We start from the raw sequence: 20,440 nt of genomic DNA, 5'->3' as shown, positions 1-20,440 counted from the left end.
GGAGGGGAGGGGGACATTCCATCTCGATGGCTCGATGGCTGTGGGGAAACCATCGGTCCATTCTCCATGGTATGTTCTCCATTGCGGCTGTCTGAGGACACTTCCTGTCAATAACCCATCACATGCTCTGTAAGGAAGCCTGATAAACTCACTGGGTAACTACTAGAATCCTATCCCACTTGGTATGGGGAGCTTCTCAGGGGAGGAGTTCTGGCTAAACCATACCTCTAAGTGTGCATTGTGACAGACACTGCCTACAAGGCCATGCACAGGGCCCTGGCTGAGTCAATGATGGTCAGCCTACCCATGGACTAGGAAAAGACAAGGAAGCCAAGACCTGATGTTGATTGAATTCCAGAAGTTGCTACATAAATGAAAAAAAAGTTTGAAAAGAATATTTAAAAATATTTAAAAAAAAAAAAAAAGGAAAGAAAGAAAACAAAACCCAAGGATTTACCAGGATCAGTTATTGTGGTTTGCATGGTTAAGACACCCCAGCTAACAGCACTGTTTTGGGAGGTGGGAGAATCTTTAGCTTATGAGGATTCAGCCATACGGAGTCACTAGGGGTGGCCTTTGAGGTAATGGCTGCCCCTGGTTCTGTCAATCAGATGCGCCTGCACTGTTAACATACCTTCCCTGCAGTGAGAAACAGAGACCCCTCCCTCCCCAGTCACTCCTGTCCAGGACTTTGTTTCAGTGATGGAAAACAGGCAGGTCTACCACGAGCTGGAGGGAGAAGCAATTTCATGTAGAATTCTTGGCATGGTTTTCAACCTTTAGAACTTTCAAGTGTGTGGACAGACGTTTTGCCTCCGTCTATCTGCATACCACCTGTGTTACTGGTGCCACAGGTTAGAAAGTATTAGACACCCTAGAAGTGAAATCACAGAACATGTGACCCACCGTGTGGGTGCTGGGAATTAAACCCAGGTCCCAGGTGCAACGAGTGCTCTGAACCCCTGGGCCAGCTCTCTAGCCCGGTTTTACCAGCGGATGGAAGTTAGCCTTTAAAAAAATAAATGAAAAGGTGGGGCAGTAATAGCACATGCCTCTAATCTCAGCACCCAGGATCTGTGAGTTCAAGGCTAGCCTGATCTACAGAGTGAGTTCCAGGACAGCCAGGGCAAGCGGGTGAGATGCTCTCAATATCAATAACAAAATTAAAAGCCAAACATAATGACGTAGGCCTTGTGGTCTCAGCATTCAGACAGTCTGAGACAGGAGAATCTCAAGTTCCAGGTTACAACAGTGAGACTCTGGGAGGGAAAAGACAATCTCAAAAATGAAGCCCGATTACTTTGCCTTGACCAAGTGATGGCAGATATTTCAGAGTCCACTCCATGCACTTCCTCAAACGACACAAACTGTGCCACTTCTGTGGTGTCCGTGGTGTTCCCGTCAGAGCATGCCGTCTTAGACACAATCAGGAGGGAGTTACCTGCCTGCTTGAGCTCACAGTTTAAGCCACACACACAGCCTGTTTCCTTACAAAAACAGGATAGGGGTGGGAAAGATGGCTCAGTGGTTAAGAGCACTGACTGCTCTTCCAGAGGTCCTGAGTTCAATTCCCAGCAACCACATGGTGGCTCACAACCATCTGTAATGGGATCTGATGCCCTCTTCTGGTGTGTCTGAAGTGTACCGATATATAATAAATATATAATAAATAAATCTTTAAAAGAATAACAAAAACAGGGGCTGGGGATTTAGCTCAGTGGTAGAGCGCTTACCTAGGAAGCGCAAGGCCCTGGGTTCGGTCCCCAGCTCTGAAAAAAAGAACCAAAAAAAAAAAAAAAAAAAAAAAGAATAACAAAAACAAAACAACAAAACAAAAAAACCCAGGACAATGGAAACCTGGGAAACAGCTTCAAATGAAGGGGATCAGAGATGCAGCAAAATGGTGTGCCTATGCTGGTGAACCCTCAGCTAGGAAAGAAAACCCACTAAAGTCGGAACATACATGTCTCGGAGGATTATGCCTGTACTAAATTTTGTACTTGTTCTCAGGAAATATATTAAAATCAGGCTTCATTGCCCACACCTTTGATCCTAGAACTCAGGAAGAGGCAGAGAGTTTGAAGCCAGCCAGGGTGACTCAGTGAAAGTAACAATAAAATTTAAAAATTAAATTTAAAAATTCTCAACTAGTGCTGAGTGAGTCTTAACTCCTTTATGGACATGTATGTATGCAGGTATATACACAAGTGTATACAAAAATCAGATTTCACATATGTACAGACAGGAAACTATACGCCTAAGAGTTCAATGTCAGCACGGCAAAACGACAAGAAAATGCTGGCCAGGGAGACAAGAATATTCAACTGTTCTCTGGGGAAGCTCAGTAGTTAGAGCAGCTGCTACACAGACTGAAGAAAGATCTCAGTGCTGAGCTTACAGGAGTCAGTGACAAGCACCCAAAACTGCTGGGGGCTGTAGGCAGGCAGAAGGCCGCCAATCTCAGGTTCAGAGACTCTGCTAGACTCAACTGCCCACTGCTGGGTTTGAAGACCTTTGGGCCACGTGTGAGTGGCATGAGCCTTGGAAGTTGGGAAAAGAAACAAATGCTACCCTTGGAGGCTACAGGTCAGACAGTCCTACAAGTGCAACTTCTTCCTCAGGAAAACCTGCTTTGTAGAAGTGCAACCGAACCCTGACCACCTTTACAAAGCACCCCACCCAACACATCCCTGCTTTCCAACAGCTTGTAGCCTGTGTGTACTATTGGACTGACAGAGGTCAATCAAGGGCCAGGTGACTCTACCAACCCCCATCTTTAAGCTTTAACTCTATGTACACACCAGTGAAGGTGCCCAAGGGCAGGACTCAGATCCTCTGGAGTTAAGGTGGTTTCGATGTGTCCAGAAATATTAGAGCTGTTTTATTACACATTAAGACTAGCAACTTAGCTACAGCCTCAGGGCAGAGGACCTGAGGCAGGAGTCAGAATCTTCAACTGCCCCTTACTCCAGCCTCCAGCTCCTACAGTCTTTGGACCCATGAATATCCACATACACTTGAAAAGGCCTCCAGTTGGGGGTTGGGGATTTAGCTCAGTGGTAGAGCGCTTGCCTAGGAAGTGCAAGGTCCTGGGTTTGCGCCCCAGCTCCGGAAAAAAGAAAAAAGAAAAAAAAAAAGACTCCAGTTTGGGTTTTTGGACCAGTTACTTAAAGAGAGAACTCTTAAGGGAACCTACCCATAGCCTGGAGGCAGGCTTGGCTGTTAAGACAGAATTATCAGAGGATTTCTGAGCATTTTCCCAGAGCTGAAGCCTTGTTGCACTTGCTGACGTGAGCAGGTAACTCCAGGAGACAAACTTTACTCCAGGAAGAGAGTGGAGGCTTTGACTAGGGATCCCTAGGGTTTGCAGCAATCCCGAGGGGCCTAGACTTTGCTGGTCTGAGCATTCTACATTCAAGTATACTGTCATGGTATGCAGAGCATTCTGATGGCTCAATTCAGCTCATTTTTTCAGGCTTGGGCTGAGCTGACTTCAAACTGGGTCTCACTATCCTGTAGCTCCTACTGACTCCAGCTAGGACCATAGGTGTCAGCCATGAGCTCAGGGCCTGGCACATGCCAGGCAAGCTCCACCCCAGTGACACATTAACTTACTGCATGCTTGCTTACCCAATCCTCCTAAAAAGGAAAAAGTAAATTCATTTAATACTAACAGTAGTTCTAGCAAAAAAGCCCAAGATATAGAATAAAACTGATTGGCAACACATAAAAACAGCCAGACTTGGAGATTTTATTTCCTTTATTGAGAAACTTAAGTCTTGGGTACATCAAAACCAATTTCTGGGAGAGGGGAAAAAAAACAGAACTCATAATAGAAAAAAAAGTTACCATCATCTGGGCCACAACAGAACCCAGAGAATATATTCTTATAATTGAAAAATTCTAGGTGCTTCATAATTGACCTTTTGATACAAAATGACCTGTTGAATTTGTAACTTGGTTCTTGAAAGAGGTCCACAGACAAACTAGGAAGTCTTCAGACCTCAGCTGAATGCCGTGAGGGGTTATTTGGCTTTTGACTCCTGAAAGAGAGCAGCACCAACACAAATAAGCAGCCCGCTATAAGAACTCCATCAGCATCAGCTGCCCCATCCCGCCCTGACTTCAACTGTCCATCACCTCTCAGGTACCAGTCCTACAAGACCAATATCCCTCTGCACACTGCTCTCCCAGCTTGGCAGGACACAATCTCACCCACCTCAGGCCAAGCTAGCAAGGTATAAGATATGCATAGATGCAGGTAGGTCTTATGATGTGACTGCCACTATGTCAGGCCAGGAGATTATTCATTTCTATGTGGTGGCCAAGCATGTGATCAGGTGCTTCTAGGTTGCTCAGACTGAGCAGCTGGGTACTAGGGCTCTGCCTCCCCAACGTGGACAGCTGGGATTACAGACATAGTCATGGACGTAGCCCCCCAGCATCCTGGAGGCTGAGTGAATCATCCTGGGGCATAGGCTAAGTAAGGCCCTATGTGAAACACCAGAGAGGCAGAAAATGTCAACTGTCAACATACTTCTGGTTTAAGAGGTAGCAGCAGCAACAGTGCCCACCTTCTGGGCAGCTTCTTTCTTGGCATGATGAGCCTGCAGGACTGCCACAGCTTCATCCACCTGTGGAAGACGCCCAGATGTTCAGAGACTGAGGGGAGCCACCCCAGGTGCTCAGTGACCCACTTGTCTCTCCTGGCACACAGACGTGGTCAATGAGTAGAAGATCCCCCAGGCGGGCTCCTCCTGGTGCTATCTCTTCAACAACTTTAGCAGTAGCTCAAATCAGACATGGGTGGCCATGGGGGCCACAGACCTTTCTCTCTGGACGGCCCCCAAGCTCATTCCCTGAAGCTAAACCGTGATGTCACAGGGTCTTGAAAGGCAGCTCACCTTGGAACGGAGGGACTCGGGGGACTCCAGCATGTGGAGCAGCTCAGAGTTGTCGATTTCTAGCAGCATCCCTGTAATTTTTCCAGCCAGGTTTGAATGCATTGTTTGGATAAGTGGGAACAAACGCTCCCCTGTGGGCAGAACAGTTGCCATCATAAAAGTGTCCAATCCCAGTGAGCACCAACTGACTGACATTTTCCCAAGCATGGAACTTACCCAGCATCTGCTTCTGCTCCTGGGGAGGAGCTGCAGCCAGCATGGAGGCAGTCAGGGGTTCTTGACCCTGGACATGGACTGCAGGCTGGGGGGCCTGTGAACCAGGAGAGGCAGTGGGGTTAGCACTAAGGAAGACTATGTGAAAGGGAGCGGAGGTGGCAGTCCTGTGCTCAAAGACAAAGCTGGCTAGCTGTGTACTGTAAGCTATTGGAAGGGGAAGATGCTGACCAACAAACCTGCCTCACAACACAAGGCCCTGCAGTCAAAACCAGGCCCCGGGAGACATAATTTGTGATTTTCATGTAGTCTTGGCTGGCCTTGATCCCCTTGCTGCCAAGGGCCAAGGGCTGGGATTACACGTGCGTACTTCACAGTATTTATGCACTTCTCTTCAATGCCTCCCTTACGTTATTGTCAGTACATACAGAGGCAGGAGCCAAAGAGTGAGAATCAAAACATTCCTAACCATACTTCATTATCCCCCGGTACAGGATGTTTGGGTTTTCTGTGTACCCTCTCCGAACCCAGGCTGGCCTCAGTAGGTGCTGACCTTTAACTCCTAATCCTTTTGTCTCTACTGACCCAGCACCTGGATTCTGGGATATGCTAATAATACCCTGGTAAATTCAACCTTTTCTTTTACAGGACTGGGGCTTGGTCTAGGTGTTTTTAATATATTAGCAATTATTTGAGGATCATTAATATATGCAACAGTGTTGCTAGAACCATAAAAAGGTGTTACAGGTGAATTAGCACCAAGTTCCAAGAAACCCCCACTGGAGAGAATGATGAGAAGGGAGACTATTATTAAGAATAATTCAAAGCAGCTTCTACTCCTGAAGTTGTCTGGGCAGGTGAGGCCCAGTCATAGCAAACTGCCACCAAGTTCTGAAAGTGGCTATGCTTTAGGTCACAGCTTAGGCACCTTAACCTCTGAATATTCTGGGAAGCTTTCTGTTGGGTGTTCTGTATATGTGTTTGACGATGTAGGGGAGGTCAACCCTGGGGCCTGGTTCCTCAGGCATCACCACCACTTTCTTAAGGAAGTCATCTCCCTCCCTGGTCTGGAATCTGCCCAGTAGGCCAGGCCAGGTTGGCCTCAGGGATTCCTGTTTAGATTTCTCACCTTGTCCAGCCTTTTCTGTGTTATGTGTGTATATGTGGCATGTGCACAGACGTAGGCCAGAGAACTGTCAGGTGTCTTCTCTAAGACTCGGTCTCTCGTGGAACCTAGAGCTCACTCTGGCTCTCCTGGCCAGCCTGCAGATCCAAGAACCATCATCTCTCTCTGGCCCCACAATGCCAACTCTTACATGTGTGCTTGGGACCTGAACTACTCAGGTCTCCATGCTTACACAGCACACTGTCCACTTCCCCACCCCTTTTCATATGGGTTCAGGGGATCCAAGTCTGAGCTTGCGCCTTTAACGGGCTGCCCACTGAGCTGTCAGTCCCTAGCCTGAAGAAAAGCTAGAGGTTACCAACTGCCTGTAAAACAGCCAAGGATCAATTAGGTCACCAGATGTGAAGGTAACCCAGAGGCAAGAGCTGAGCGTGCACAGGTGTCGTAAGAACCTGTTAACACTTAAGAGGAATCAAAAAACATGGCATCTTTAAAATGGAGCAGAAATAGGACAAATCCCTTCACAGTTCACAGCTCTGTTGTGCCTCACCTGCAGCGGCTGAATGGCAGGGTGAGGGCTGCGGACATTGGAGGCATACTTGTATGGAGCCACAGCCCTGGGAGCAGCAGCAGCGACTGTAGCACGAGGTGCAAGGTTTGGCACAGCCGTAGGGACGCCTTGTGGAGAGAACAAGTGTAATTAAAGCGCATCAGCCTGGGCAAAGGCCCGTCAAAATCCCAGCTTTCCCCCTTCTGTGTGCACCCAATACCACCTCCAGACTGGCAGCTGTCAGTCAGCCCTTGCTGGGCGGCACCAGCCCCACCAAAGTCCATAGCCAAGCGGTCCGGGCACTCAGACCCTACAACAGACCAGCAAATGCACATCAGTGTTGACAGCAGATGCCCAACTGGCCACGTCCCATGGAAGAACTCCAGCACATGACCACACATGTCCCTCACAGGGCCAAAGGACACCACAGACGTCTTTGCACATTTAGAATGAGAGTCTCCTCGTCCCTCCACCCTCAACAGCGTGGTGCCTGTATATCCATCCAGACAGAGTACTTCTGGGTGACCGTTCACATGACACCCGCTGAGCAGACAGTGTTCAGAGTGACCAACACACCAGGACCCACAGTCACTGCTCGTGAAGGCAGAAGCAACTACCTAAGCACACAGCTAAGGATGCAGGAAAAACGAGACCCAGACTGACCAAGCCAGGGCAGATCAGAGCCAGTCATCTGGATCCCCCCTCCCCGGCCATGCGCCTACAGGCCAGTTTGCTCACCGACTCTCTGAGCGGTAGTAGGAAGGCCACGAGAGGCCGGAGCATTACCAGTTGGAGCCAGATGCCGAAGAGCTGGACGAGGCCCAGATTGCCGCAGGGCACTTGGCATTCCTTGGAAGCCTGAAGAGACAAGGGCACTCAGCACGGACCAGCCAGGATGGACCAGGTGCTGGGTTGCAGGAGAAGCCGGTGAACTACTGGACAGGCATAGCCCGAGGAACAAGGCTCTGCTTCCTGCTACCTACCTTGAGGTCTCCCGCCTTGCTGCCAGCGTGGATTAGGCCTCATTTGCGCTAATTGATTAGGTGTGTAATATGGAGGTCTTCCCTGGGCCTGTAGGGGAAAAGAATCCAAGTCTTAAGAACCTGCACCCACTGCCCTCACCCGGACACTGGGTCAATATTTGGGTGATTAACTTAGTATTCTACTCAAAAGTGGAAGGACTGTCAATGGACAGTTATTCCACCTCATTGGCGATGTAACCACAGGTTAATTCATCTCTCTTACTTCAACACTAGTCCCCAAACACCCCTCCCTCAGCTGCCGAGATTGCCTAGCAGATCTACCTGTGGCACTGCCGGCACAAAGTAGCCACCAGCTGCAGGCTGGAACTGATTTAAGATGGCGTTGGCAGGGAGCGCTCTCATTCCTGCCACACGCTGCATATACTGGTTAGTCAGGTGAGCCTTCCGCTCCTCCTTCCTCTGGGCCAGGGCGACGTACAGAGGCTTGGAGCCCACAATGCGTCCGTTCATCTCCGTGACCGCTTTGGTTGCCTCTTCAGGAGAGGAGAAACAGACAAAGCCAAACCCTTTGCTTCTCCCGTCTTCCAGCATCACCTACGGAAAGAGACTGGATGTCACTGGGAGGCAGGACAGGAAAACAGAGTCTAATCAGTCTTACCAGCCCCTCTGAGCCCTGGTTCCCACACTCTAAGACAACTAACTCTGAATACATCACAGTCTCTGCAGAGCCAGCCTCTAACGTCTTTCTCTTTACTGAAGGGGTTACTGCTTTCCTGTGCCTTGTGTGTTGGCCTCTTTAATCCTCCAAGGTCAGTGTGTTACTAGGTCAACAGTCTTCTACCCATGGAACAGTGCCCTGTCATCTGCCTGGTCTTTAAAGGTATATGGCTTTGCAGAGGCATACACCAACAGGGCCAGTTAAGTGGGTGACACCAAGAAGAACCAGGAAATGTTTGCCAGGGCTATCCACCCCCCATCACAAACCTCCAGATATCTGAAGCAAGGAGGGTTCTTTTGCCAGCACCCCAAAAGGTTTAAATAAAATACCCACAGCAGAGCATAGTGGCATACACCATCTTGCCAGCCATCCAGGAGGCAAGCAGATCTGAGTTTTTGGGTCAGCCTGGTTTACATAGTGAATTCTAATCACCCAGGACTACATAGCAAGACCCTGTATGAAAATACAACCAACGAAAAACCGATACCAATACCAACACCTTACACAGAAGGCCAAACCCTACCTGGCCACCACTCAACCCTTTTCACAACTTAAAGGCCTTGTGTGGTAGCTGCTGTGTGCTCCACCAAGCAATATGCAGTGTCAGGCCACTACCTCGACCAGTGTCACTCCCCAAGTGCTAAGGTCCCGTTGCAGACCATGCCCGCATGATCTTGGCTGTCCAGCCAAACTTTCCTGTCAAAGGCCCACTAAACCTTTAAAACCTTGTTCTCAAGGGGGGAAGTGTGGCAGAGTTGTAGGGACAGGCCCCAGGACAGATGGAAACGACCCGTCTGGATTTCCTCTGCTCTACTATAGCACTGCCTGTCCCCAGACCAGCACCAAGCAAGCAGGCCTGGGAAAGATTTGAGTGCTGTGAGGAACTGGGCCAGACTCCAAGCCCCAGTGCAAGTAGACAACACATACAATCACAAACCTTCTCCAGATATCTGAAGCAAGGAGGAACATGCTAGAACATTGTACTCTGGACCACCAACACAATTAACTAACGCCATTGACCCAACGACAGAAAAAACTGTTTCCAAACCCATGCTAGCACACGTTATTACCTTCGCACTGGTGATTGATCCAAAGGGTGAGAACTCTTTCCTTAACTTCTCATCGTCAATGGTGTCATCCAAGTTCTTAATGTAGAGATTCACTCCCTGGAGAGGGGATTACTGTTAAATACATCTCTATACAGTTATTTCCCAACACACTTGGGGACCTGTCAAGTTAAAACTCTTGCCTGAAGTCAGGCAGTGGTTGGTGTATGCCTTTAATCCCGCACTTGGGAGGCAGAGACAGGTGGATCTGTGAGTTTGAGGCCAGCCTGATCTACAGAGTGAGTTCCAGGCCAGATAGGGCTACACAACAAACCCTGTCTCACCAAAAACCACCCTACCAACCAAAAACAATTCTTGCCTGTGACCCTTCTTGTACTCAGGAGGCCAAGGCAAGGGACTATTGAGTGTTTGAGGCCAGCCTAGGATACAGAGCAAGACCCTACCTTAAAAAACAAAACCTAGAGGCTCCAGAGTTGGGGCTCTAACCCGTTTTGAGGAAGGAGGGTTGCTAGAGATCTAGGTCAGCCTAATGCAATGATTTCCCCCAGGCCACCCCGAGTTATAGTAAACTCTGCCTCAAATCAGGACAAACATCCCCACCCCTGCAGGACTGACATTAGCCCACGGTGAGAAACTCCTGCCCTAGAGCCATGGATACAGCCACATCACTTTCCCATACGCGCTCTGGCCAACCACTCACCCTACAGGGCTCTTTCAGCTGCTGCGCCTAAAGGGGCATCTTAGGGAAATGAACCCACACAGCCAAGAGCAGTGTGTGGACACTTTCAGAACAGAGGCCTGTATCACCGGCCCTACCCGGCAATGCTTTGGCAGGTGCCAGCCTTTAAACCCGACTTTGCAGGGGAATGCCCCTTCCCACAGAAGTCTACAGCACCACTGGCACCACACCCTGGAGAAGGCAGCCGCCTCACCTGGTACCGACTAATCCTCTCCTGCTTCAGCTGTTCGAATTTCCGTTTTAACTCCGCCTGACGTTCTACTTTTTTCTGAGCACGGCCTACAAATATGGATTTCCCACTCATTTCTTTTCCATTCATTTCTTCCACAGCCTGAGAGAGAAGATGTACGTCTTTAATTGAAGACATACGTAACACAGAGACTTGGCCATCTTCTGTAGCAGAGCCCAGCACACCAAGGAAAATGCTTCTCGATGGACTGATGGACACTGAAGTCTGCTACACTATAACCCCACTCAGGAGGGAAGTGGAGTCAGCACCTAAATGAGTTACTGGTCATTACTGATGCAGACATCTTTTTTCCCTTAATTCCCACCCCTAGCTTCAGCATCTTCAAAAACACCTTCATTCTCAAGGAGTGTGGCAGAGTTGTAGAGACAGGCCCCAGGACAGATGGAAACAACCCGTCTGGATTTCCTCTGCTCTACTATTGCACTGCCTGTCCCCAGACCGGCACCAAGCAGCAGGCCTGGGAAAGATTTGAGTGCAGAGGGTGTAAAGGGTATGTGTGTACGGTGGTGGGGAGTGGTGGTCTCTAAACACAGTATCTGTATAAAAATTAGGCAAGGGCTGGTGAGTCTTGACTGATGATCTGATAACGCTCAACTTTTCAGGCCCCTCTGTAGGTTAAGGGTCCAGCACATTGCCCTACCTAAAGGATTCAGTTTCTCTACCCAAGAATGGGGACAACCACCTGCCCCAATCTTCCATCAGTATCTGAACTGACAGTTAACAGATCATTAACTGGATGCTGGGCAGAGCTGCACACCCACTGAGCCCCCTCTAGCTACTCTACTTTGCACTAGGTGCCGCCCAGTTTCTTCTCGACCCTCACAGCGCTCTTACCTTATTGGCATCCTCATGTTTCTCATAGCTCACGAAGCCGAAGCCTTTGGACTTCCCACTGCAGTCTCTCATCACCTTGACACTTAAGGTCTTACCTATCACCACAGGACAGAACAGTTAGTGACGTCTGCCACAGCTCACGAGGACTTCTTGCTCCTAACTCAGCTGGAACAAATCTCCAGATGAGCCCAGATGGGTCTGAGACAGAAAGAGGTACCAAATCTGGTCTAAAACCCCACCAAGCTTCTGGGATTACCTTACAAAGGAAAAAGCGGAGATGAAGCCAAGAGAAAAAGGCCTGGACTTTTATGTTCACCCTCCACCCCCTGAGGTTAGTGTCCTTGCCGAAAGAAAAACGGATTAAGCCTGGTATGGTCAGTACAAGAGTGGGCATGCGGGCTCCAGGCCTCAACTTACCAAACTGGCTGAATAGCTCCCTCAGATTCTCATCATCCACCTCTTCTCCAAAGTTTTTGATATAAACATTGGTGAATTCCTTGGCCTTGGCTCCAAGCTCGGCTTCCCGCTCTTTGCGAGACTTGAATCTGCCCACGAACCTACAAAGAAACCACGAAGAACGGTGATCACGCAGAAGGAACGAAACACAGTTTTCCAGGAATGCAGATTAAAGGCCGGCAGGAGAGGTTAACACACACAAGGACCCCATCCACCACAAGAACAAGCTCAGATGCCCCAAGTCCCCAGCAGAAAAAGAAAGAGACAGGGGCTGTCTGGCAGGGACCAGCCCCAGGGCTCCTGGTTCAGACCAGGGCCACTCCTACCACATCACACTGCCTTCGTGAAGAAACCAGAAGACCATGTTTTTAAAACGTTCATTTCTGTGCATCTATGTAAATGCATAGAAAACGTCTGGAAGGATATAAACCAAACTGTTAACAGTGGTTAAGTCCAGCAGCGGGACGGCCGCAATCAGGTGACCTTTGCTTATCATTCGGTAACCTTGACAGGAAAATATGTCCACACACCCGACACAGACATACACGAAGCCTTGCCTATTCCACACCCCAAAGGACAGAAATGATTGTTGCTTGTAATAGCCAAAATGCAATAGTACAAAATGCAAAAAAAAAAAAAAAAAAAAAAAAAAATACCCATGGCTGTCCCCAACCCCACAGTAATGATCCGAAAAGGGATGAGCTTTTTTTCACAGTATGCCAATTAAACAACGGACAGTGAAATGTCACAGCTCAGAGGAAAGACTAGAGGACAATTTGGTGCCAAAAACTAGCAAGAGCCCCACGGGTAGGAATGAGTTGAAGGAAAGCTGAGGTTATAACTAATATCCAGCTCCTGGTCAGCCCAGGGCCTCTCCACTCTGCCGCTGGCCGAGACCCCTGCTCAGAGTGGGCTCAGAGCTGTCTTCTAGCCAGCCCCACTTGCTGACGCTCACAAAACCCAGATGAATGCCTTAAGGGAGAGGCAGCAGGCAGGCCATGGCTCGGCAGGGAGCCGACTGTGGCAAGTCAAAAGGGCTGCCATGGCTCGGGCAGGGAGACTCACCAGCCCTGGAGTGGAGAGGTAGGAGCAGGCCACACTTGGGCCGAGAGAACCAGTAGCCGCCTTGTGTGTGCCAGTTAATACCGAGGTGGGGCCATGGCTGGCTCATGCGATGGCTGTCGCTCCAGACTGGGACACTCACACTTTGCGGTCATTGAGGAGCATGCCATTCATCTTCTCGATGGCCTTGTTGGCAGCCTCTTGGGTCTCGAAGTGGACAAAGGCATAACCCTTAGAGCCGTTCTCATCACAGACCACCTGTTGAAGAGGAGGCAGGTCACCTGGGGGCCACTGGCCAGATGTACGGACCTCACAGGACCCAGCACTACCAAGTACCCTGCTTTCCAACGGCTGCCATGATTAGTCTATTTCTGGCCCACATTGTGTTTCTGTGCCAGCAAGGTGAGCCTCAGGGGGTTTTTTGGATACAGGTTCCCTCCAGACTGACAAGCAAGCCCCAGGAATCCTGTTTCTGCCTTTGCAACACTGGTATCATGCATTCATGGGTGGATGGTCCCCTGCCCAGTTTTTTTTTTTTTTTGGTTCTTTTTTTCGGAGCTGGGGACTGAACCCAGGGCCTTGCGCTTCCTAGGCAAGCGCTCTACCACTGAGCTAAATCCCCAACCCCCCCTGCCCAGTTTTTAACAAGGATTCTAGGGAATGTAACTCAGATCCTTTCCCATGCAGCAAACACTTTACCAAATGAATTTCCTGCCTAGCCCAGGAAATTTCCTTTTTTCCCCTCAAGTGCTCCTTTATTTAAAAAAAAAAAAAAAAAGAAAAAAGAAAGAAAGAAAGTAATACCAGCACTTGGGATGGGAACCTTGATCATCTTCCTGGTCACTCACCCACACAACATGCCATCTGAGGCCAGCCCAGTAAGATGCTGCTCAAAGTGTGTATGGGGGTGGGCGGGGGTTTAAGGGAAAGAAGGTTCAATGAGTAAAAGTCTTTGGCTCATTCCCTGGGATCCACAGGCAACACCCAGATACAACTTGTTCATAGATAAAAACTTAATGAAAGAGGGGGCAGGACTGGAGGCTAGCTCAGTATTCGAGCACTGCAAAGGGTTCAATCACAGCATAGAAAACAGGGAAAAACCAGAAAGATCAGGTACAAACCAAGGTGCTCAGAAAAGTGCTTTCCAAGTGCACAAAAGTCAAGTCCTGAGTGTGTCAGCAGCCACCATGTGAAGGTTAGCGGCTGAGTAAGGTTCCCAGAAACAAGGGGCTGCTGACCCCAATCCCAAATGGAAACTTTCAACAGTCGGTACCATGAAAGTACACAAAACACCTTACAAGTAGCTGGAGTTCATCTGGCAGACTGCTTGCCTCAACCCTGTACCATACAAGCTGGGGGCGGCAGCACACACCTGTAATCTTAGCGAACACCAGAAGTTCAGTTATCCTTGGCTATATGCCATACAGAGCTCTAAGTCACCTGGCCCGGTGTCATACTTTAATCCCAGCACTCGAGAGGCAGAGGCAGGCCGCCTGTGAGTTATTATAGGTTAGCCACATCTGCAGAGATGGTTCTAGACAACCAAGGCTACACAAAGAAACCCTGTCTCGAAAACCCAAAACAAAAAACCTGTGGCTAAGATTCCCCACATGCTCTTCTGTGATAATTCCATTCCCAGAGTGGGATCCAGCTTAGTGGGTGAGTTAACTGCTACTTGGGAGACTAGGGGCAGCCATAAGTTCAAGACCACACTAGGCACCTTGGTGAGATACGAAAAAGTAGAGAGGGCTGTGGGTAAAGCTCACTAGACCCGAGGTTTACATAGCAATGGGGGAGGGGGTTGTAAACAACCCTAATGAAATGCATTGGGTCGCACACACAAAGATAGCAGTGGGTTAGTCGAGAATTAGGATGGGGTTATGGGGAGTAGGCTAAGAATTGGGGAATGACATGATCAAGATACATATGCACATGTGTGAAATGCCTTAACGAAACCACAGGTCACCAAAATGCTAACACTAAAACCAAGCCAAAACACCCTCAGTGATAGGAAAGTTATCACACCCAATTGTCCCGAATTCTAAGGTACCCTCCCTTTGATGCTATCCCCAGGCTGGCCTTGAACTCCCTAGATAGCTCCCATCAGCAGCCTTGAGCACAAACCACACCCAGCCATAGCATTTATCTTGTTTTCAAGAAGCAGCAGTTACTCCTATTCGGCCAACAGTCCTTGGCGGACGCTTACCTTACAGGACAGGATGTTTCCGAAGGCAGAGAAAGTGTCATACAGTGCCTTGTTGTCTATAGACTTGTCCAGGTTCTTGATGAAGACATTTCCCACACCAGACTTCCTCAAAGAGGGGTCCCTCTGAGACCACATGATCCGGATTGGCTTCCCCTTAATCACATCAAAGTTCATGGTGTCCAAGGCCCTCTCAGCTGTCAAGGAGGAACACTCACTCATTAAGAATGCCAATCAACTAAGAAGACTTGTTGCCATGCCAGAAAGATCTCTGAAGTATCAAGATGGCCTCAGGGAACCAAGACTCTCACCATGGACTAAGCTCATGTTCCTAGTTAATGCATCGAAAACTAGATCCCATCCATTTTTTTTTTGTTCTTTTTTCCGGAGCTGGGGACCGAACCCAGGGCCTTGCGCTTCCTAGGTAAGCACTCTACCACTGAGCTAAATCCCCAGCCCCCCATCCACTTTTTTTTAATCCTTACTGTTACTTTCCAGACAGGGTCTCTCTATAGCCCCAACTGTCCTAGAACCTATATTTAGACCAGGTTGGCCTTGAACTCGAGAGCTGTCTGCTACTGCCTGAGTTCTGGGATTAAAGGCATGTGCCACCACGCCTTGTCTATTTTTATACTGAAAACCAAACAAAACTTAAAAGTAGGATAAACCGCCACACCTTTATCCCAGGGCTCAGGTTTAATTGGAAATCTTTAGAATCCTAAGAATTTAGCTACTCTTTCCTTCTAGCTGGTTGGGTTGTTCCTTGACTGCCCAAGGAAGCCCACCAGGCACCTGAGACTTGGAAGGACCAAAAGTCCTGATGCCACAATGCCACACTTTGCTGGTGGCAACAAGGATATGACCAGTGACTTCACTGAAGCAGTGTCATGACCTAAGCAAGCACCCTCTATGAGATTAAAACAGGGTCTAAGGTAGAGTGAGGTGACAAGTCTAAACCCACAGTACAGAAAGATTACAAAGTTAGGTCAGCCTGGTTGAGGTGACTGTCAGTCAAATTAGACAGCTGGGCATGGGGTTCTTAATCCCAGTGGCACTGTGGTACAAACTTCCCAACCTGAAGAAAGCTCCTTATTAAGCAGGAACATGAAAACTTAATTAGCTTCAGGAAGTCCCTGAAACTGATCAGATTCACTAGGGCCAACCCTACAATAAAAAGCTGATAGCCCCCCCTCAGAGGGAAGGAAGCTGGGTTGCCAAGACACTCAGGAGAAAAGCTGTAAAAACTGTTAAGGACCAGACCAGCTTCCTGGAAAAAGCAGGAAAGAGCCAAGCGGCCTGGAAGAGATCTAGACAACTGAGGCACCTGGAAAGGTCACTCTCCAATCTGTTGTGGCCTGCAGCTGTGCACTGTGTTCCAGGTTCCCAGCTTTCTGTAAGCAACCCCTCACCCATACTCCTCCAAGTAACCCTGATAAAATTCATAAAGTTGGACTTGGTGGTATTTGTATTTTTGGTCTGTCATGGGCTCCCATGTGCGGTGAGTAGACAAACACCACAAGTTCAGTCATCCCTGGCTATGTGCTGTACAGAATTCTAAGTCTCCTGGCATGGTATCATACTTCAGTCCCAGCACTTACTTGGGAGGCGGAGGCTGGCCATCTGTGAATTATAGGCTAGCCACATCGGCAGAGACGGTTCTAGGACAACCAAGGCTACATAAAGAAATCCTGTCTTGAAGACTTGCATCTCCCCAGGAAAGTCATAGGACAAGTCTATGGAGGTGTGTTCAAGGTCAGCCTGGTCTACTTCACATAGTGAGTTCCAAGGCAGCCAGGACTACATAGAGACCTTGTCTCAAAAACAAAACCTCTCAGCCTACCACAGGTACTTCGGAGGGACAAAGCCTAGCATATGTTAGTTGCTCAATGTGCTGAGACCCTGGGTTTAATCCCTAGCACTGCCAAGAGAAAAGAGAAAAAGCTCCCTAAAACTGCCCAGCAAACTCAACTGTCCAATCAGCCAAGAGGATCTACACCCAACCTTTCCCATGGCATGTGTGGGAGACGGTGGCTAGGCAGAGGGGATGGCAGGACAGATCAGGAAGGGTCAGGTAGGAACGTGCCTTTAAGTGACTGCAGGAGTTTACAAACTCAAACTATCCCATCATATTAGCAGGAAAGGAGCCCACCCCAACATAATTCTCCTGATCTATTTCAGACACTGTCGGAGTCAGCTTAGCTTGACAAACCAGGCTGAACTTATTTATAGCAGGGAGAAGTCTTACAGAGGTATGTGTTGGCAGACACACTGACCAATGGCCTCTGCTATTTCTAAGAGACAGGACTTTTGTTCAGAAGTCAAGAAAGCAGGCAGTTAAGGGACTCCATCACAACCCCCTTATATCCTGGGGACAAACAGAACTAGGCTCCAAGTGCTTTGATCAATATACTAGAAATTACCTAGCATCTCAACTAGACCTACCTCTCTGGTCTCAGCTGCAACTTGGGCAAGGAAGCTTCTGCCTCACCAAGAGTGGGGACAGACAGGGGTAGGGACTAAAGATCATTTGCTACAGAATGGCTTGTGTCCCACCCCTACGCCAGTTTCTACAGCTGGTTCCTTTTAATCTGGAGTCATGTGCAGCCCCTGACTGGGTTTCTTCTGGGCTTGTGGCTTGCCTGCACCCTCCCCGCACAGGGATGGCAGGAGACTCCCTGGCACCCCAACTTGATGAGCACAGGTGAGATGAATAATTGCCCAGTACTGTTTCAAGTGACACCTTCCTAGACTTCCTGGGTACCATTCTCTACATCCCTAGAGCTTCATGCAGCTGAGCAAGTCACCAAAACTGCATAGCAAACCCCTTACCAAAGGGATAGGAGGTGGGGGGTCTGATAGAAACTGCTGGCAACACTAGGAGCTACTCCCCTCTCAAGACCACAGCAGGAAACCGCTCACCTTGCTTCCTAAAGCCATCTCAAATCGTCAGTCTAGGTTAGGGCCAGCAGTCTTGAAACCTATACTTTTGAGGGTGTTGTTTCAATCCATTGAGGAGTGCCAATTCATGCCAGGGTCTACAACAGATCCACTTCTACTTGAAGGGGGTTATATATACACTAGAATAGCCAAGTCACTTTATTCGGATCCCGATTTCCAATCTCCTTGGGTTCCAATCCCTGCTCTACCCCACCCCCACCCAGTAGCCCAAGGTCATCAGGTTACCAAGTGGTGGAAGACTGAAGCCGGGGTCGTGACCACATGCCTGGCTCAACCTCTGCCTCGTGCTTCCATCCAGGCTTCTCTGGCTACATGCTATTTAGTATGTTCCCCAGCCCTGGCAGTTTGGCCTCCGCCTACAGCACTCCCAAGGTCCCCAGGAATCTCCCGAATGTGTGCACACCGCTCCTACTCACCGTCAGCTGGCTGCTGGAAGTTGACGTAGGCATAACCCAGAGAGCGGCGGGTGATCATATCGCGGCAGACCCGGATGGACAGCACAGGCCCCGCAGGGCTGAACTTTTCATACAGCATGGCTTCGGTGACATCGGAGTGCAGATCGCCCACGTATAAGGAGGCCATGGGGTAGCTGCTGGCCGCAGCGTTCATCTCCCCACCCCCTACTACCCCGAGCCCCGCCAGGACTTCTTGCAGGGCCTACTGCAGGACAAAAGGGGCTCCGAAGAGCTGTGGCACGCGCCGCAGCGCACAGGTGGCACCAGCGACGCTGGGAGAGGCTGGAGCAGGGAGGCTCCGAGGCGGGACCGGAGTGCGGGACGACTTACACCGGACCGCAAAAGCCCCAAGACAAAAGGCTCTCAAAAACAATATGGCCCTCTCCTGGAGTTTGTACTCTCCAGCTGTCCTGGCTTGGAGCTTAAAAGATAAAAATTGAAGTAGGGAATCCCCTTGCAGAGGGGGCAAAAATTTTTTCTAGAGGCAGCCAGATGCTGCGCTCACAGCGGCCTTGGGGACACGCGTTTCGCGATAAATATAGGCCCCGGGCTCCCGGCGGTTTACAATTACAGCGGCCCGGGAAGGGGGAAACCAAATCTTTGCGGGTGCCGGCGAAGGGCAGCGCGGACACGTGGTGCGGCCAGCCGGGGCGCGGGGCTGCCACGCGGCGCGGAGGCGTGCGGGGGCGGGCCGGGCCTGGGGGACGGCTCACCACGGGACGGACAGACAGACGCCGACGGACAGGCAGGCCGGAAGCTGTGAAAGTCACTTCCCCGCGGGCTCCCAGCACAAGTCGCGGTCTCGTTCTTTTTCTTCTTTTCCTTCCTTTTTCTTTTTTTTTCTCTTCTTTTCTTCTTTTCTTTTTTTTAGGGTTTTTTGAGGCTTTTTTAAATTTTTTTTAAGCTTTTTCTCTTTTTTGCTTTAGGCTTGCTGAGCCCAAACGCAGCACTAGCGACTGCGACCCGGGGCGGAGAGAGGCGGCTGAAGCAGCCACCGCTCCATTTATACCCTCCCGCCCCGGGCGCTGCTGGTCGAAGGGCGCCTCGCGACCTGGGCGCAGTCGTGCCCGCCCACTCTGCCCGGGGGCCCAAGGCGGGGCAGCCACGCGAGAGTGACCTGGAGCGGCCGAAAGGTGTCACAGCGACCCCTTGCGTTTGGAGGACCGGTCGTTCGCACCTGTATGATTCTTTTTTCCACGATGTATGGATTGAGCCATATCCTCCCCAACACCCACACACAGGTATAATGTTTAAAACATCCATGAAATGCCTACATCTACACAAAGCGATGCTAAATTACAGCTAACAGGTGACCCAATACATGGTGAGCTGAATACGCAAGACATACGGAAGTTTTAAGAACATATAACCTTGAGGTTGGATTGTGGAGGTCATTAGAAATGGTGGTAGTATCTTAGGTGATAAGACTTTTCTGGAAAGATGAACACATCTTAGCAAAGCTTTGATAAAAACAAAACTCATCCGTCCCCTCCGGTTTAGTTCTGGTGGAACTCCTACAACTTAGTTCATGCTTTGCAGGCAAAAGGAGGAAGAGGAAAAGAAAGGTGGGTTCTTGTCTAAGGGAGCTCCATCTAGAGATGTCCTTAGAGGACATCTCATGGTAACTCATGGCAAAACACAAAGACACTGCATCGGTGCGTGTGTATATGCATGTGAAACAATGTTTTTTTGTCACTATGTAAGCTAGTTAAGAGAGTTTAGGCTTAGATAATGGAGGGTAATCTTTGACTTTTCACCCAAATGAAGGCTTTGCTGATCATTTGAAAGTCATGTTATTTCATGGGACTAAATATGTGGAGTTGTAGCAGCAGTTCCCTTTCCTACTGGTTGAAGTAAAAAATTGAGGAAATACATGTATTTATCTATCAATTCGTTCCAATAAATGGCTAACCAGAGCTTTT

The 20,440-nt window shown here is 49.3% G+C and overlaps 1 protein-coding gene and 2 non-coding genes across 11 annotated transcripts; all 3 read right to left on the bottom strand.

The window, feature by feature from the left end:
* Positions 1-3,742: 3,742 nt before the first annotated feature.
* Pabpc4 (poly(A) binding protein, cytoplasmic 4) lies at positions 3,743-19,997 on the bottom strand. Of its 9 annotated transcripts, none has more exons than XM_006238799.4 (16): positions 18,480-19,997; positions 15,109-15,302; positions 13,045-13,160; positions 11,802-11,941; positions 11,385-11,479; positions 10,494-10,631; positions 9,565-9,660; positions 8,098-8,370; positions 7,777-7,864; positions 7,532-7,651; positions 7,017-7,103; positions 6,794-6,921; positions 5,121-5,214; positions 4,905-5,035; positions 4,575-4,634; positions 3,743-4,043 (listed from the first exon to the last, which is right to left on the bottom strand). In XM_006238799.4, exons 1-16 carry the CDS (start codon positions 18,670-18,672, stop codon positions 4,026-4,028), a joined length of 1,971 nt encoding a protein of 656 aa, XP_006238861.1. In that variant the 5' UTR covers positions 18,673-19,997; the 3' UTR covers positions 3,743-4,025. The 9 variants fall into 9 exon arrangements, with proteins under 9 accessions (XP_006238861.1, XP_063143503.1, NP_001094008.1 ...); XM_063287433.1 differs by having other exon boundaries at positions 7,580-7,651; NM_001100538.1 differs by having other exon boundaries at positions 4,538-4,634; positions 7,580-7,651; positions 18,480-19,040.
* On the bottom strand, positions 9,237-9,369 carry LOC120103284 (small nucleolar RNA SNORA55). Its single transcript, XR_005505362.1, has one exon. It is a non-coding gene; the product is annotated as a small nucleolar RNA SNORA55 (small nucleolar RNA).
* LOC120103283 (small nucleolar RNA SNORA55) lies at positions 10,895-11,026 on the bottom strand. Its single transcript, XR_005505361.1, has one exon. It is a non-coding gene; the product is annotated as a small nucleolar RNA SNORA55 (small nucleolar RNA).
* Positions 19,998-20,440: the final 443 nt, after the last annotated feature.

This window comes from Rattus norvegicus, chromosome 5 (genome assembly GCF_036323735.1).
Source record: "Rattus norvegicus strain BN/NHsdMcwi chromosome 5, GRCr8, whole genome shotgun sequence".
Classification (NCBI taxonomy): domain Eukaryota; kingdom Metazoa; phylum Chordata; class Mammalia; order Rodentia; family Muridae; genus Rattus; species Rattus norvegicus.
This window is presented reverse-complemented; position numbering and strand designations above follow the sequence as displayed.

What these genes read in the sequence shown, in the direction of transcription:
- Pabpc4 (XM_006238798.4), bottom strand. Translation starts at nt 18,672, where the DNA reads ATGAACGCTGCGGCCAGCAGCTACCCCATGGCCTCCTTATACGTGGGC. An exon ending in GGAGCTATTCAGCCAGTTTG is followed by an intron (nt 11,480 to 11,801) that starts GTAAGTTGAGGC and finishes CTGTGGTGATAG; the next exon opens with GTAAGACCTTAAGTGTCAAG. An exon ending in GGAGCAGAAGCAGATGCTGG is followed by an intron (nt 5,036 to 5,120) that starts GTAAGTTCCATG and finishes TTCTGCCCACAG; the next exon opens with GGGAGCGTTTGTTCCCACTT.